Genomic DNA, 16,600 nt, shown 5'->3' with positions numbered 1-16,600 from the left:
TTCCCTTTTTATTTAATAACTTTTTTTTAGCAAAAATGAAAGTGGGAATCAGAGGCCTTTATTTACCTCTTATCAGATTAGTAACAATACTGGGATCACCAAACTTTGCTTAGACATATTAAGCATGTCAGCATATTAACTTGCAACTTTTAAGAATCCTACTACATTTTCTTCTGTTTAAGATGTATGTTGAATATACTATCTTCTATCAGTAATCAACCATGTTTAACTGATAATATAGAACAATAGAATTTGTGAAAATCAACTAGAGCAATAGCTATAGCAGTTAGACTTATATACCGCTTCATAGGGCTTTCAGCCCTCTCTAAGCGGTTTACAGAGTCAGCATATTGCCCCCAACAATCCGGGTCCTCATTTTACCCACCTCGGAAGGATGGAAGGCTGAGTCAACCTTGAGCCGGTGAGATTTGAGCAGCCGAACTGCAGAACTGCAGTCAGCTGAAGTAGCCTGCAGTGCTGCATTTAACCACTGCGCCACCTCGGCTCTTTCTCTGTGATCCAATCTCAATTATTAATTCAGTTGAGAATTGATTTGATTCAAAGCACTGTTTTGGATTAATTTGATTCCACTTTGCTGGTCAATTTAATGAAGTGGTCCATTTGATCTGAAAAATTGTTCTGAATCGATATTTGGTACAATTTAGAGGTAGCATCTCTGAACTGAAAAGAGTCAGCTCTGCTATTCCAAGTATACACCATTCCAGATTGTTCTTACTTCTAACCTGCGATTTAGGAATGGTGACCTCCATGTTTCTCCAAATCTCCAAAGAAAATGCACTTTTAGTCTGAGCTTATCATTGGTTTGGTTCCCTTTGGCAAGTTCAAACTTTTATATGAGTTCCCAGGAAATTGACATGGCCCAGGTGAAGCTCAATGTTTCTTGCAACATCAAAACTGATGACTGTTCACATAGATGACAACTTTTGACACTTAAGCATCCAAAACATCTTGAGCTCATCTTTCCCCCCCCCCCCAAGATAATCCCTCATTCCAGCTTCAAACATATTTGTGACCGCTTTCCCTCCACATAGTTTTTTAGGTGAGGGCAAAGACTATAAGGCAGGACCATGGAATATGGTTTGAAATTGTCAACTCTTAATCCAGAAATTAAAAAATAATCTCTTGTTAAACAAAGATGGGCAGGTGCTTGTGTCTGTATGTATGTTTGTGCATGTGTAGATAGATATAGATGATATAGGGATAGAGATAGGGATAGAGCGATAGGGATAGGGATAGAGAGATAGGAATAGGTAGAGAAGGAATAGGGATAGGGATAAGGAGAGACAGACAGACAGACAGACAGACAGACAGACAGACATGAGAGAGAGTGGAGGGAGGGAGAGAGAGAGATTATAGATAGATCAATGTTCTATTCTACAATAGAATAGATGATGATAGATAGATAGATAGATAGATAGATAGATAGATAGATAGATAGATAGATAGATAGATAGACAGACGATGGATGATAGATAGATAGATAGATAGATAGATAGATAGATAGATAGATAGATAGACAGACGATGGATGATAGATAGATAGATAGATAGATAGACAGACAGACGATGGATGATAGATAGATAGATAGATAGATAGATAGATAGATAGATAGATAGATAGACAGACGATGGATGATAGATAGATAGATAGATAGATAGATAGATAGATAGATAGATAGATAGATAGATAGATAGGAGAGACTGGAGGTAGGGAGGGAGATTATAGATAGATCGATGTTCTGTGATAGATAGATAGATAGATAGATAGATAGATAGATAGATAGATAGATGGATGGATGGATGGATGGATGGATGGATGGATGGATGGATGGATGGATGGATGGATGGATGGATGGGAATGGAGGGTGGGAGAGAGATTATAAATGGATAGATGTTCTATTTTATTCTATGATAGATAGATGAGAAAGAGAGACAGAGAGACAGACAGACAGACAGACAGGCAGACAGACATAATTACTTGAGGGATTGAATTGTGTGCAAACCCCTTAGATTAGAAAGTCATCTTCATTAAAGGAAGGTCTTACCACACTAGGTGAATAAACTATCCAGATAAAGTAACCATGGTGCACGCTTAGCATGCTGGATGCAAAAGAAATCCAAATAAGTGACTTTGTCAGCTCCTGTTAAAAAAATAGCATGCTGTGAGTTGAACTGACGACATCACCACCACCACCACCACCACCACCACCACCACCACCACCATCATCATCATCATCATCATCATCATCATCATCATCACCATCATCATTATTATACAATTGTATCACAGCGGCCAGTTGTTTTTCCGGATTTGGCATTGATTACTAGTCGGGCCCCACCCAGGGCCTAGGACATCGTAACATATTTTTGTAATATGCGTGCAGATCCAAGCAGTGCGCCTTTTTGTGTTTGACTGATGGTGATTTTGTCAATTTTTAACTGTTTTAAATGTAATTCCAGTGCACTTATTATTGTTGTTGTTGTTGTAGTTGTTGTTGAGAGAAAAACAGAGCTGAAGAAGCTTCTTAGATGAGAAGTGAAACGTCCTCAGAGAAAACCCAAAAAGTCCAGTTGTTTCTTGAAAAAGCACCTTTGGGACAACCATGGCCTGGATGATTGAGAATCACCATACACATATATTATCTTTAGAGTAGAGTAGAGTAGAGTAGAGTAGAATAGAATAGAATAGAATAGAATAGAATAGAATAGAATAGAATTCTTTATTGGCCAAGTGTGATTGGCCAAGGAATTTGTCTTTGGTGAAGATGCTCTCAGTGTACATAAAAAGGCAAGATACATTCATCAAGAATCATAAGGTACAACACTTAATGATAGTCATGGGGTACAAATAAGCAATCAGGAACCAATCAATATAAATCATAAGAATACCAGCAACAAAGTTACTGTCCTGAAGTCATAAGTGGGAGGAGATGGGTAATAGGAATGATGGGAAGATTAATAATAATAGCAATGCAGCCTTTGTGAATAGTTGGACAGTGGTGAGGGAATTATTTGTTTAGCAGAGTGATGGCGTTCGGGGAAAAACTGTTCTTGTGTCTAGCTGTCTTGGTGTGCAGTGCTTTATAGCGTCGTTTTGAGGGTAGGAGTTGAAACGATTTATGTCCAGAATGTGCGGTGGTCTGTACAGTAAATATTTTCATGGCCCTCTTTTTGACTCATGCAATGTACAGGTCCTCAATGGAAGAGCCGAGGTGGCGCAGTGGTTAGAGTGCAGCACTGCAGGCCACTTCAGCTGACTGTTATCTGCAGTTCAGCGGTTCTAATCTCACCGGCTCAAGGTTGACTCAGCCTTCCATCCTTCCGAGGTGGGTGAAATGAGGACCCAGACTGTGGGGGCGATATGCTGACTCTGTAAACCGCTTAGAGAGGACTGAAAGCCCTATGAAGCGGTATATAAGTCTAACTGCTATTGCTATTGCTATAAGACAGGCTGGTAGTAATTGTTTTTTTTCCTGCCGTTCTCTTTTAGTAACTAATAACTTTTGTAACTCTACCAAAGTTTAATTAAAATTTCACACAAAATCCTGAAACTTTAGGCTTACCTATCAGTTTGCTCTGAAACCCCATAAACATTGTTATCAGCTTTGTTTGTCATCCTATAGTTAAATTTGTCCAAACTCACACTTTTTGGAGATGTCTCCAGGACTTCCGGTTCCTTGACATCTTTAGCCAGTATTTGGACACTTTTCTTGGGTTCATCCATGTTGATGTCCATGAATGGAGAGTAGCTCAGGATCACCCGTGGGACAATAAGAGCAAGCTTCACAGTTGGTTATCTAGTATCTATTCTACTATCTTTTTTCAGGATACATATATATGATTTCAAGATCAAGTCAAAAGGGATGAAATAGATGAGCCCAGGAAAGAGCAATCCTTTCAACCAGAAATTCAGAAATAGATGGACTCTGGAGAACTGTAAAATTCAACCAAGCAAATCCATCATGTCCAACACCGTTGGGAGGATTATTTGACTACACAAATTTTGCATAAATCTTACTTTAAACCCAGTCCTATCTATGTACCCATACTCATACACATGCATGCATGTATGGGAAAGAACATTGCAACATATTTTGATAATGGAAACACTAGAGGGATTTCTACGATCCCTTGACTGTTGGTGACTATTTGAGGGGAGTTTGCTAATTCTTTATCCCTGGGATTTCTTGAAGAGCAGAAGCTGAAGGAATCCCAGAATTGATTCATGCAAGCTATCTTTAAACTGCCATGGAAGGGGAAGCTATAGAATCATTCCACCTGACTCAATCTCTCAGGACATGAATAAGCAAAGAAAACACGGACTTACTCTTAGCTCGGAATGAGGAAGCGTTCTAGAATTAATCCAAGCTGAATGATCTTTGGTTTGGAACAATATTTTGAATTCAAATTCTAACAGCCCATCAGGAACCAATCAGGTAAAGGACCTCAGGCTGTTCTAGAAGAATCTGTTAACTGTTGGAAGTGGAAAAGACCGATAATCTGTGCCAAGAAAATAGTTTACGATGATAGTTTCAAAACAAACTGGTGGGGAAGGAAACAAAGTAGGAATTAGGGGAAAGGAGGAGGAGGGGAAGGAGAAGGAGTAGTAGTAGTAGTAGTAGTAGTAGTAGTAGTAGTAGTAGCAGCAGCAGCAGCAGCAGCAGCAGTAATAGTAGTAGTAGTCAACCTAGTTGTGCATAAAGTCACTCTTTGGTCTCTATTAGGTCTCATTTGCATCAAATTAAAATCGGTCAACTCAAAAGCAGGGTGGATATTATCAACATATCTTCTCTGATGGCTTTTGTTACATTTGCTTTTGAAACACTAAATATCTGGAAGCGCTATCAAACTGTTGGTTTCCCCATCTCCCAATGTTTCATGGATAAAAATAGGTGCATGAGTGAGCCAGTTTGGTGTTGGCCTAAAAACAGGAGATGGTGAGTTAGAATAGAATAACAGAGTTGGAAGGAACCTTGGAGGTCTTCTAGTCCAGTGTTTCTCAACCTTGGCAACTTGAAGATATCCGGACTTCAACTCCCAGAATTCCCCAGCCAGCAAATGCTGGCTGGGGAATTCTGGGAGTTGAAGTCCAGACATCTTCAAGTTGCCAAGGTTGAGAAACACTGTTCTAGTCCAACCCCCTGCCTAGGCAGGAAACCCTACACCGTTTCAGACAAATGGTTATCCAACATCTTCTTAAAGACTTCCAGTGTTGGGGCATTCACAACTTCTGGAGGCAATTTCTGTTCCACTGCTTAATTGTTCTAACTGTCAGGGAAATTCTCCTCAGGTCTAAGTTGCTTCTCTCCTTGATTAGTTTCCATCCATTGCTTCTTGTCCTGCCCTCAGGTGCTTTGGAGAATAGCTTCACTCCCTCTTCTTTGTGGCAACCCCTGAGATATCGGAACACTGCTATCATGTCTCCCCTAGTCCTTCTTTTCATTAAACTTGACATATCCAGTTCCTGCAACCGTTCTTCATATGTTTTAGCCTCCACTCTGCTGATCCTCTTTGTTGTTTCTAGTCCTGCCATGGCATAAAAACTGGCTGGAGATTTTTGGGCCGGTCATTCTCTTTCAGCCTAACCCACTTTTAGAGGGCCACTTTCTGTGGGGGAAATGGAAGAGGAAAGAGTACAGGTAGTCCTCAACTTACAACTGTTCATTTAGCGACCATTTGAAGTTACAACAGCACTGGAAAAGAGGTGAACATTTTTCACATGTATGGCCAAATATTTCAGCATCCCCATGGTCATGCGATCCAAATCCAGACAACTGACTCATATTTATGATGGTTACAGTGTCCTGGGGGCCTCATTAAAGCCCTTTTGCAACTTTCTGAAAAGCCAAGTCCATGGGGAAGCCAGATTCACTTAACGGCCTGGTTGCTAATTTAACACCTGCAGTGATTCACTTAACAACAGGCGTAAGAAAAGTGGTTAAATGGAGCGAAATTCACTTAACTGAAGTCTCACTTAGCAAACAGAAATATTGCACTCAGTCTTGGCCGTAAGTTGAGGACAACCTGTATCATACAGGTTCCTTTGCCTTCGGTTATTTATTTTAAAATGATAAAAGTGGGATAAAAATCAAATAAATAATGATCTGAGGACATTTTGGTTGAAGTTCTTTCCCTGCGCCATTTTTCCCAGAGACTTTTCACCAAGGGATGCGTGGTTTTCTCTGAGATATGGGCCACTTCTGTTGTTTTCAAAGGCTTCTTATGCTTACAGGTTAGTATTAGTTAAAACACAACGGCTAACCCAATTGTTATGGTCTCAGCCAGTGGTGGGATTCAGCCAGTTCGCACCACTTCGGGAGAACCGGTGGTTAACTTTCTGAGCAGTTTGGTGAACTCGTTGTTTGAAGAAATAATTAGGGCAGAGAACCGGTTGTTAAATTATTGAAACCCCACCACTGGTCTCAGCAGCACAGAAACAACACATCTCTTGGCAGCTTAGAAAGGTATTCAGTAAATCATTAGGGAGGGTTCTGAAAATATTTTGATGTCACGATGGACAATTTTTTAGTTCTTTTGTAATTGAGGGCCAATGGTAGAGAGCAGTGGTGGGGTCCTAACTGGTTTGCTACCGGTTTGCTTCAATCACATGCGCACCCACAGCACATTGCTGCATGTGTGCAGTTGACTGAAAACAGCTCTGTACATGCCAGCGATACCAGAAGAGACCGAAGAACCAGTTAAGGGGCATGGCAGGCCTGGGTCACTGCCGGTTCCAGCGACCCAGGCCAACATACTAGTACCAGTTCGGCCGAACTGGCCCAAACTGGTAGGAACCCACCACTGGTAGAGAGGAAACAGATGAGTAAACCAAAGCTAGCATGTATGACCATTTCAGCGTCCCCATGGTCATGTGATCTGGCTGACCAACCGCACTCAACGTGTAGTCCTCAATCGAACTGGGAATGGAGATTTTGCAGTATAATCCCTCTGCCACGCCCACCAAGTCATGCCATGCCCACCAAGCCACACTCACGGAACCGGTAGTAAACATTTTTGAATCCCACTACTACCGTACGTATCCTGCAACCATGTGTTGTGTTTTTTTACCCTCCAGTCCCTTAAGCATCTTTCGCTGCAGTCTTTCTAGAGAGTCAATGTGGGTTTTATTTTTTTGCATTGTCATTACCAAAACTGAATGCAATATTCCAGTGGTGGGATTCAGCCAGTTCGCACCTATTCGGGAGAACCGGTTGGTAACTTTCTAAGGAGTTCAGAGAATCGGTTGTTGGAAGAAATTTCCTTTTGTTTTTTTCCCACTTTGCAGGGCTAATCCTGTAAGGAAGGCAGGAAGGAAACATTCTGGTGTTGTTTCTAGCCTCATCTTTATTGACCTGCTTACAGAAACTGCCTCTCTGGTTACCCCTTGCTACATTGTAACAGCTAAGGCAAAGTGCCCATCGACCTGAGTGACCTTGAGTTGGCCACACCCACCCAATCACATGACCACCGAGCCCCACCCACCCAGATGATCATTAGGGCAGAGAACCGGTTGTTAAATTATTTGAATCCCACCACTGCAATATTCCTAGTGTGGTCTCACAAAAAGAAAAACAGTACGAATGCTTCCCATGATATTCATATTATCTCTCTGTTGATGCAGCCTAGGACTTCATTAACTTTTGGGGCAGCTGCAGCACACTGCTGGCTCATATTCCAGGGGTTTCCCCTTAGGACATCTACATTCTCCTCACAGTTACTGCTATGGAGCCAGGTTTTACCTATTCTATCCCAGTGCATTGGTTTTTTTTTCCCTTGCCTAAGTGTGAAACCTAACTCTTCTCACCACTGAATTGCATGTTGTTGGATAGGGTCCGTTGTTAAAGTCTAGAAGTCTTGAACAATCTAAAACTATTTCTCCAAAATCTGAAAACCTAACAGTTCCCTGAGAATGAGAGAGAGAGAGAGGAAAAAAATTGCAAGCCATGTCTGCAATGGAAGTCAATTCTGGGGAAACTTGAAGGTATTGTGTATTTTTCGCTCCATAAGACACACTTTTTTTGTCTCCCAAAAGTGGGTGGAAATGTCTGGGCATTTTATGGAGCAAACATTGCCAAAGCCCCGCCCACCTACTGGCCCCCACCCACCGGCCCCTACTCGCTGGCCATTTTTGGCCTCCATGTGTCCTGTTTTTGGCCTCCGTGTGCCCCATTTTTGGCCTTTGCACACCTCTTTTTTGGCTTTCATGTGTCCCAGTTTTGGCCTTCACATGTCCCATTTTTGGCCTCTGCATGCCCCGTTTTTGGCCTTCGCATGTCCCGTTTTTTGGTCTCCATGGGTCCCGTTTTTTGGCCTCCGCATGTCCCATTTTTGGCCTCTTCATGCCCCACTTTTGGCTTTCCGCATGCCCCATTTTTGACCTCCGCGTGCTCCGTTTTTGGCCTCTACATGCCCCGTTTTTGGCCTCCCATTTTTGGCCTCTGCATGCCCCATTTTTTGGCCTCCGCATGCCCCGTTTCCGGCCTCTGCGCACCTCTTTTTCGGCCTCCATGGGTCCCATTTATGGCCTCCGCACACCCCATTTTCCACATCTTTAGCGGAGGCCAAAATGGGCCGTGCAGAGGCTGAAAACAGGGCACGCAGAAGCCAGAAATGGGAGTGCGTCTTACGGCCAGGTACATCTTCTGGAGCGACCAATATGTTACTTTGCAAAAAAATATTAATCTAAATCTAAGATCAGTTGCTGGTTCTGAACCAGAAGGAATACTCCATAGATCAACCACACTGGACAGTTGAAGAAAAACAAGATTCCGTTTTTAATTCTGATTTCAAAGAAAATACATAAATAAACACAAAGGGCACCAAATTAGTTCAGAGGCTGATGTCAGTCAGCTTTCTCGACTTATTTCTTTCTACATGGACTTTCTTGCGATTTTTCGATTTTTCCATGATTTTTTGGATATCCTTTAAAGTCTGGTTTTTAGTTTCTGGGATATACAGGTAGAAGTAAATAAAGAGGGCCACACAGAATGGACTGAAGATGAGTAAGGAGTACGATCCAAGTTCTTTCTATAGACGTAAAAAGAATTTGGGGGGGGGGGGGAGGGAAAGAGAGAAACGGTTGTGGGATGCTTTATATCAAAATACATTTTATTTTACAATAAATAAAAGGTATTTTACATTATAATATCTCTATCCCCCCTTGAACATCAACAGAATCCACAATGGGAAGTAGTGCCTCCTCTACTTAACTGACAGTCAAGTTGGAACTAAGTTCGTCAAGTAAAAATAGCAAATAGGGGTAAATCTTTTGCTCAAAACCTCCTTGAACACCCCCCCCCCAATAAATTACCCAGATTCAATTCACACATCAAAGGAGAAGGTTTGTAAACACGAGTAGACAGGAAGAAGAGATTGTAAATAAAGCAACCCAAAATGTACATTGTTAACTTATTAAATGAAATACTAAATATATAAGAATGATAAATGTATAGAAGAATAACAACTATGTGAATGTATACTTAAAATGCTATGTAAGAGAATAAAAAATCATAATAAAACCTTCCTTGAACCCCCCCCAATAAATTACCCAGATTCAATTCACACATCAAAGGAGAAGGTCTGTAAACACAAGTAGATTTAATTAAAACAGTCTCCTAAAAGAAATACATGTTCATGGGAATAAACTTCACAGATGACACCCGACACATACCTAAGCCCCTTTAAAAAAAACATGACTCCGATGAATAGATTGACACTGAAAATAAAGGATAAAGAGGAATTGGAGTACTTCAAGACATGGGGAAGATTCTCTGATTGGCTAGAGAAAGGAAACAAGAAAAGAAAATAGAGAAAAGATATAGAACCCAGACGAGGCACTGTTAAATGGAAAAGGGGGGGGGAAGAAGGGGAAAACAGAAAGAAAATATTAAATATATAAGTATACAGCCGAAAACGAGATATAAAGGGGAGGAAAATATAGCTAGGATAGATTAGTGAAGGAAAGGGAATAAGTAATGATATCAAATTATATTTGGGTCTGCGGAAATACCATCTCAAGGAAATACAAATTGAGGGCAGAAAGAGACACCTACAATAATAGAAAAGAAAGAGAATGGAGGAGGACACGAAAGGAAGATGGGGGAAAGAAGAAAGAGGCGAGGAGAGGAGGATGGAAGGGAGAGGAAGAGAAGGAGAGAAGGTAGGAAGAGGAAAAGGAAGAAGAAGAGTGGGAGGAAGGCAAGGGAGGAAGGAAGGGGAAGGAGAGGAAAAAGGAAGAAAGTAGAGAAGGGAAGGAGGAAGAAAAGAAAGGGAAAATGTGGTGGTGTTACCACAGGAAGAAGGGATGGTAAATAAAGCAACCCAAAATGTACATTGTTAACTTATTAAATGAAATAATACATGTATAAAATAATACATGTTTGACTCCCTCTTCTTTGTGTTCCAATATCCTGAGATATTGGAACAGTGCTATCATGTCACCCTTAATCCTCCTTTTCATTACACATACCCAGTTCCTTCATATGTTTTAGCCTCCAGCCCTCTAATCCTCTTTGTTGCTCTTCTCTGCACTCTTTCTAGAGTCTCCACATCTTTTTTACATCGTGGCAACCAAAACTGAATGCAGTATTCCAAGTGTGGCCTTACCAAGGGATTATAAAGTGGTATTAACACTTCACCTGATCTTGATTCTATCCCTCTGTTGATGCAGCCTAGAACTGTGTTGGCTTTTTTGGCAGCTGCTGCACACAGCTGGCTCATATTTAAATGGTTGTCCACTAGGACTCAAAGATCCTTTTCACAGTTACTACTGTTCAACAAGGTACCACCTATACTGTACCTGTGCATTTCGTTTTTCTTGCCTAAATGTAGAACCTTACTTTTTCCACCATTGAATTTCATTTTGTTACAGTAGATAGCAGCCAATATTCAAGTCTGTCAAGATCCTTCTGTATCATAATAAATTCTGTTTAATAAGCCATGCCATTTCCACTAAGCTTCAAACTCACTCACCTTTATTTTATCTTGCATCAATGTTAGGGTAATACTGACCACGCAGTATATAGATCCTGCAAAAGCAACAGCTGATGCACGCGATGACTGAAGGAACATCTCCAGTGAAACTATTACTGAAATCATATCTTGGTAGAGAGAAAAAGATGTGAGTCACGGAATGTTCTTTCCCATTGACTAAGATGCTCCTCTCCCCTGCCCCCCCATCCACATCTCTTCTCACAACTTGTGTTTCATGCACTTACTTGGTCCTAAGCTAAATGCAGCAGTGAACACCAGAAGCAGGCTGATGCAGATATAACATAACGACGCACTGGACATCTGTGGGAGAAAATTGGTCAGAATTGAGCAAAGCACCCTATGAACTGTTGGAAAGGAACATTCTGAAGGTTGTGGTGGGGAAATCCGTGACCCGACAAAAGTGCGAACGTCATAAGCGCGCCGGCAAAAACGCGGCGCTAAAACCACGATGTCAAAAGCGCGCCAACAACAGCATGCCGACAGAAGCGCGATTTAAGTTAAGGTAAGTTTTAGGATTAGGTTTAGGGTTAGGTTTAGGGTTAGGGTTAGGGTTAGGGTTAGGGTTAGGGTTAGGGTTAGGGTTAGAGTTAGGTTTAGGGTTAGGTTTAGGGTTGCGTTACAGCGCGCTTCTGTTGGCGTGCTTTTGTCGGCGCGCTTCAGGGCTAATTCGTCGCTCATTCGTCATGCGGTTTTGTTGGCACGGTTTTGTCACCGCGCTTTAGTCAGGCACGCTTTTGTTGTTCGCACATTTGTGGTGGAACCGGGGAAATCCAATGAAAGAAACAAACAGCAGCAACACAAAACAAACAATTCTTACTTTGAGACTCAGAGGTTTATTTTGCTAATAATTTGCAACATAAACAACCATCATAACACAACTTACAGTAATAACCCATTGCAGTGAGGTCCACTGACATACTGTAGGTGGTCGAGCAAGAATCAGCTGTAGGCCAGTGGCCTTTTTAATTTTTTTTTTAATTTTTAGTATATATTTATATAATCTTTGCAACACTTCTACATCTTTTAAACATCCATTATGTCTTTTATCTATACATATATACCGCATACATCTCTATCTATCTATCTATCTATCTATCTATCTATCTATCTATCTATCGTATTTTTTGGAGTATAAGATGCACCTGAGTATAAGACGCACCAAGGTTTTGAAGAGGCAAATTAAAAAAATGTAGGTAGGTAGGTAGGTAGGTAGGTAGGTAGGTAGATAGATAGATAGATAGATAGATAGATAGATAGATAGATAGATAGATAGATAGATAGAGGGATAGAGAGGGAGAGAAAGAGAGAGAAATACAGTGGTAGGGAAAGAGAGAGTGGTTAGTTAGGTAGGTAGGTAGAGAGAGACAGATAAATATATATCGAGAGAAATACAGTAGGTAGGTAGGGAGAGAGTATGTAGGTAAGTAGGTAGGTAGAGAGATAGAGAGAGAGAAATAGAAAGAGAGAGAGAGAGAGAAATACAGTAGATAGATGGGCCGAGGTGGCGCAGTGGTTAAATGCAGCACTGCAGGCTACTTCAGCTGACTGCAGTTCTGCAGTTCGGCTGTTCAAATCTCACCGGCTCAGGGTTGACTCAGCCTTCCATCCTTCCGAGGTGGGTAAAATGAGAACCCGGATTGTTGTTGGGGGCAATATGCTGACTCTGTAAACCGCTTAGAGAGGACTGAAAGCCCTATGAAGCGGTATATAAGTCTAACTGCTATTGCTATTGCTATGGGGAGAGAGAGAAAGAGAGTAGGTAGGTTGGTAGGTAGAGGGATAGAGAGAAAGAAAGAAAGAGAGAGAGAGAGAGAGAGAGAGAGAGAGAGAGAGAGAAATATAATAGGTAGGTAGGTAGGAAGAGAGAGAGTAGGTAGGTAGGTAGGCAGGTAGATATTTCCAGGTGTATTTATCCATGGGCTGGAGAAGGAAATCGCTGACAATCTGCAGCACCTAAGACTTTGTTTCTGCTGGCCCAGCACTTGATCAATGTAATTCTCATCAATCAGTTAAAGAGCTTTCCAAAAAGGAAAAAAAAAGGTTTTTGCACTCTGCAAACCTCCCAAAAACGGCTTCTTTTTCATGAAACTGGGCCCGTTTTTTTTTTAAAGTGTGTGTGTGACAAAGTGGTCAACGTGCATGCCAAAACCCAAAGATGTGCACCAACCAGCTGGTCTTCAGGATTCCGTATACACACACATTCTGGTTTGGGCACTCAGTGCCCCAACGGTTCACCATCACTGATCTAGAATCTCTACATGGGCACAAGAGTCTAACCCCACCCCAGTTCAAATGCTGTTGAACTTTATCTACTCTGACCCCTATGCAAATCACCAACCTCAGAAGATTCCTGTGTTATAGACCTGACCGATAAAACAGCCAATTATATTCTTCAAATGGGAGTCTAGTTTGCACCTGACAAATCACATCCAGGAGGAGCTGAACGTTTCAAGCAAGCAAATTTCTTGCGGGAAAGCTTACGTTCACCTTAGAGATCTTTATTCAAAATCCAGAGCATTAAATTAGGTACTGCTTCCTCTTTTGAAAAGACCCTCTTTACTTTCAATTGATGTAAAATAAATTTCTTCAAAAATGTTTCAGCAGGGAACACACACACATACATGTGTATATGTGTGTGTATGTATGTGTATATATATTTCGTAGATTTTCACATGTGTAGGTATGTCGGTCTTGTTGTATTCGGGTCTTTTCCCATGTAAGATTCAGATTATCTTGGCAACGTTTCGGCAAGGTCTCACTTGCCATCCTCAGGCTGGTGTTTTTGGCTTAAAGCGTGGCCAGAGCTGCCATCTTTCCATAAATCTTGGTGGGTGTATGTGGAGTGCTGGCATTATTTCAGTAAGTGAATTGATTGGATGTGTAGCTGTATCGGGATTGGGAGATTGGTGCTGATTGGTGCTGGCTGTGGGTCCGTTGTTGTTTCATGTTGTAATGGCCTGGGTGGTAGGTGGGGCTTGTTTGTTGACTAGGGCTGGTTTCCAGATGTCTGGTAGGCGGGAAGTATCATCACGTTTATTCATGTTGTGGGGGTGTTTCTCTATTCCAATAGCTTCCATAATTATTCTCTTCTTGAAGTGCTCAGTTTTGGAGATTAACCTGGATCCTTCAAAATTAATTTCATGTCCTGTAGCTTTAAGGCACTGGAAAAGGGAGGAAGTTTTTTTCTTTTTTTCTTACTGCGTTCTTGTGTTCTGCGATGCGTACATTTATTCTCCTGTTCATTTCTCTTATGTATGTTGCAGGGCAGATTTTGCATGGTATTTCGTAGACTCCTTGGTTTTCTGGATTTTGTCTTTGGGGATTCTTAAGATGTTGGCTATTTTTTGGTCAGTGTTGAAGGCTGTCTTGATATTGAGTTTGTGGAGAATTTTGCTGATTTCATCTGTGGTGCCTTTGATGTAAGGGAGGAGGGCGATGCAGTTGTACTGTTCTGTGTCTCGGTTCTTGGGGGGGGGGAGTCTCCCTTTGGATTAGGTTGGTAATTGTTTTTCTTTGGAATCCGTTGGAGATTAATACGTTTGTGAGAGTGTGTAATTCAGTTTTCAGGTGGTCTTTGTTGGCTAGGCGTTTGGTTCTGGAGATAAGGGGCTTGGCTGCAGAGTTGATCTGTGCAGAGTGGTGATGGGATTGTGCATTTAAGTGGTGGTTGGTGTATGTTTTTTTCTGGTAGATGGTGTGTCCTAGAGAGCCATTGGGTTTTTTGTAGATTGGGATGTCCAGAAAGGGAAGTTGGTTGTTTGCTTCTAGTTCCGGAGTGAATAGTATTTTGGGGTGTAGGCTGTTGAGATGTGTGAGGAAGTTGTCCAGTTTTTCTTTCCCATGCGGCCAAATCATGAAAGTGTCATCAATATATCTAAGCCAGAGTTTGGGTTTGTGTTGTGACTCAGCAGAAGTTGCTGTGAGTTGAGTCAGGATGCAGGAATAACAATGCAGCTGGAGCTCATTAGCGTGGTCTTCTGGGGATAAAAGGACTGATGGTGTCACGCCCTGGTTGCAGAAGTCAACGGTCATCGTTCGTTCATGGTTCATTGTTCATCGGTCGTGGTTTGTTTGTGAGAGGCACTTGGAGAAGTGATCTGCTTTCTTTCTGTACACCTGGTTTGGCCGTAAGAGATCTTTGGTTTTGCATTCTGTTATCTTCTTGCCAGAGACTTTATTTATATTTAGCTTTGGGCTCACAGCCAGCGTGAGCCGAGGCTGATAAAGTTCTTTCCTTTGAAGTCTGTCTGCCTGTCGTCTGTGAACGAGCGGAGAATGGGGTGGGTGGGGTCAGAACAGGTTTGTGTTCAGATTTATCTAAGGCGTTAGTTTCAAAATGTTCCATGTTTAAGTTTGCAATGACGGTGAGAGGGGTGATCCCATGAGTGCTCCTTCTATCTGTTTGTATCTTTGTCCATTATGGATGAGGTATGTGTTGGTTAGGCAGTGGCTGGTCAGGTCCAGGATGTGTTTAGGGGGTTGTGTTTGTTCTGGATAGCTGTCAAGGCTTCTTTTATAGGCACTTGGGTGAAGAGGGATATGACATCGAAACTCACGAGTAGGTCGCTGGGTTGTCGGTTTTGTTTCTTTTTTGTTTCTATGAAGTGGAGTGAGTTTTGTACGTGTGAGGTGGTGGATTCTGCGTAGGGTTGGAGTTGTTTGGCAAGGAATTTGGCAAGATTCTGTAGAGGTGAGCCTATGGAGCTGACTATGGGTCTGACTTGACATACCCAATTTCCGCAACCGTTCTTCATATGTTTTAGTCTCCAGTCCCCTAATCATCTTTGTTGCTCTTCTCTGCACTCTTTCTAGAGTATATAAGTATAGGTATAGGTATTTTATTTGTATGCCGCCCTTTTCCCTGGGGGGACTCAGGGCGGCTCACAGTTCAAAGGGAGGGAGGACAAACCAAGTTAAACACATAAGACAATACATTGTTAAAAGCACAACATTCATACAATTTGGGTGGGGTTAAGGTCTTTAGCCCCAGGCCTGTCGGGACAGCCAGGTTTTAAGGGCTATGCGGAAGGTCTGGAGGGTGGTGAGGGTACGAATCTCCACGGGGAGTTCGTTCCATAGGGTCGGAGCTGCCACCGAGAAGGCTCTCCTCCGCGTGGTTGCCAGTCGACATTGACCGGCTGATGGAACTCGGAGGAGGCCTAATCTATGGGATCTAATTGGTCGAGTGGAGGTAATTGGCAGTAGGCGGTCTCTCAAGTACCCAGATCCAATAGCAGTAGACTTATATACCGCTTCATAGGCCTTTCAGGCCTCTCTAAGCGGTTTACAGAGAGTCAGCATATTGCCCCCAACAATCTGGGTCCTCATTTTACCCACCTCGGAAGGATGGAAGGCTGAGTCAACCCTGAGCCGGTGAGATTTGAACCGCTGACCTGCTGATCTAGCAGTAGCCTGCAGTGCTGCATTTAACCACTGCGCCACCTTGGCTCTTAGGATCCAATACCATGCAGGGCTTTGTAGGTGACAAGTAGCACCTTGAAGCGCACCCGGAGATCGACAGGTAGCCAGTGCAGCTCACGGAGGATAGGTGTTGTGTGGGTGAAACGAGGTGCACCCACGATCGCTCG

General features: G+C 42.2%; 1 protein-coding gene across 1 annotated transcript in view; it reads right to left on the bottom strand.

Moving 5' to 3' along the window:
• LOC116512028 (solute carrier family 2, facilitated glucose transporter member 5-like) overlaps nt 1-3,756 on the bottom strand; it is a 30,314-nt gene extending 26,558 nt beyond the window's left edge. The window contains exons 1-2 of the mRNA XM_032222302.1: nt 3,664-3,756; nt 2,066-2,161 (exon numbers count right to left, since the gene is read on the bottom strand). Of these exons, the coding sequence (XP_032078193.1) occupies nt 2,066-2,161; nt 3,664-3,756 (189 nt within the window). The remainder of the gene's footprint in view (nt 1-2,065; nt 2,162-3,663) is intronic.
• Nucleotides 3,757-16,600: the final 12,844 nt, after the last annotated feature.

Source organism: Thamnophis elegans, chromosome 8 (assembly GCF_009769535.1).
Source record: "Thamnophis elegans isolate rThaEle1 chromosome 8, rThaEle1.pri, whole genome shotgun sequence".
Taxonomy (NCBI): domain Eukaryota; kingdom Metazoa; phylum Chordata; class Lepidosauria; order Squamata; family Colubridae; genus Thamnophis; species Thamnophis elegans.
Note: the sequence above shows the minus strand (reverse complement) of the source record. Positions and strands in the feature narration are given on the sequence as shown.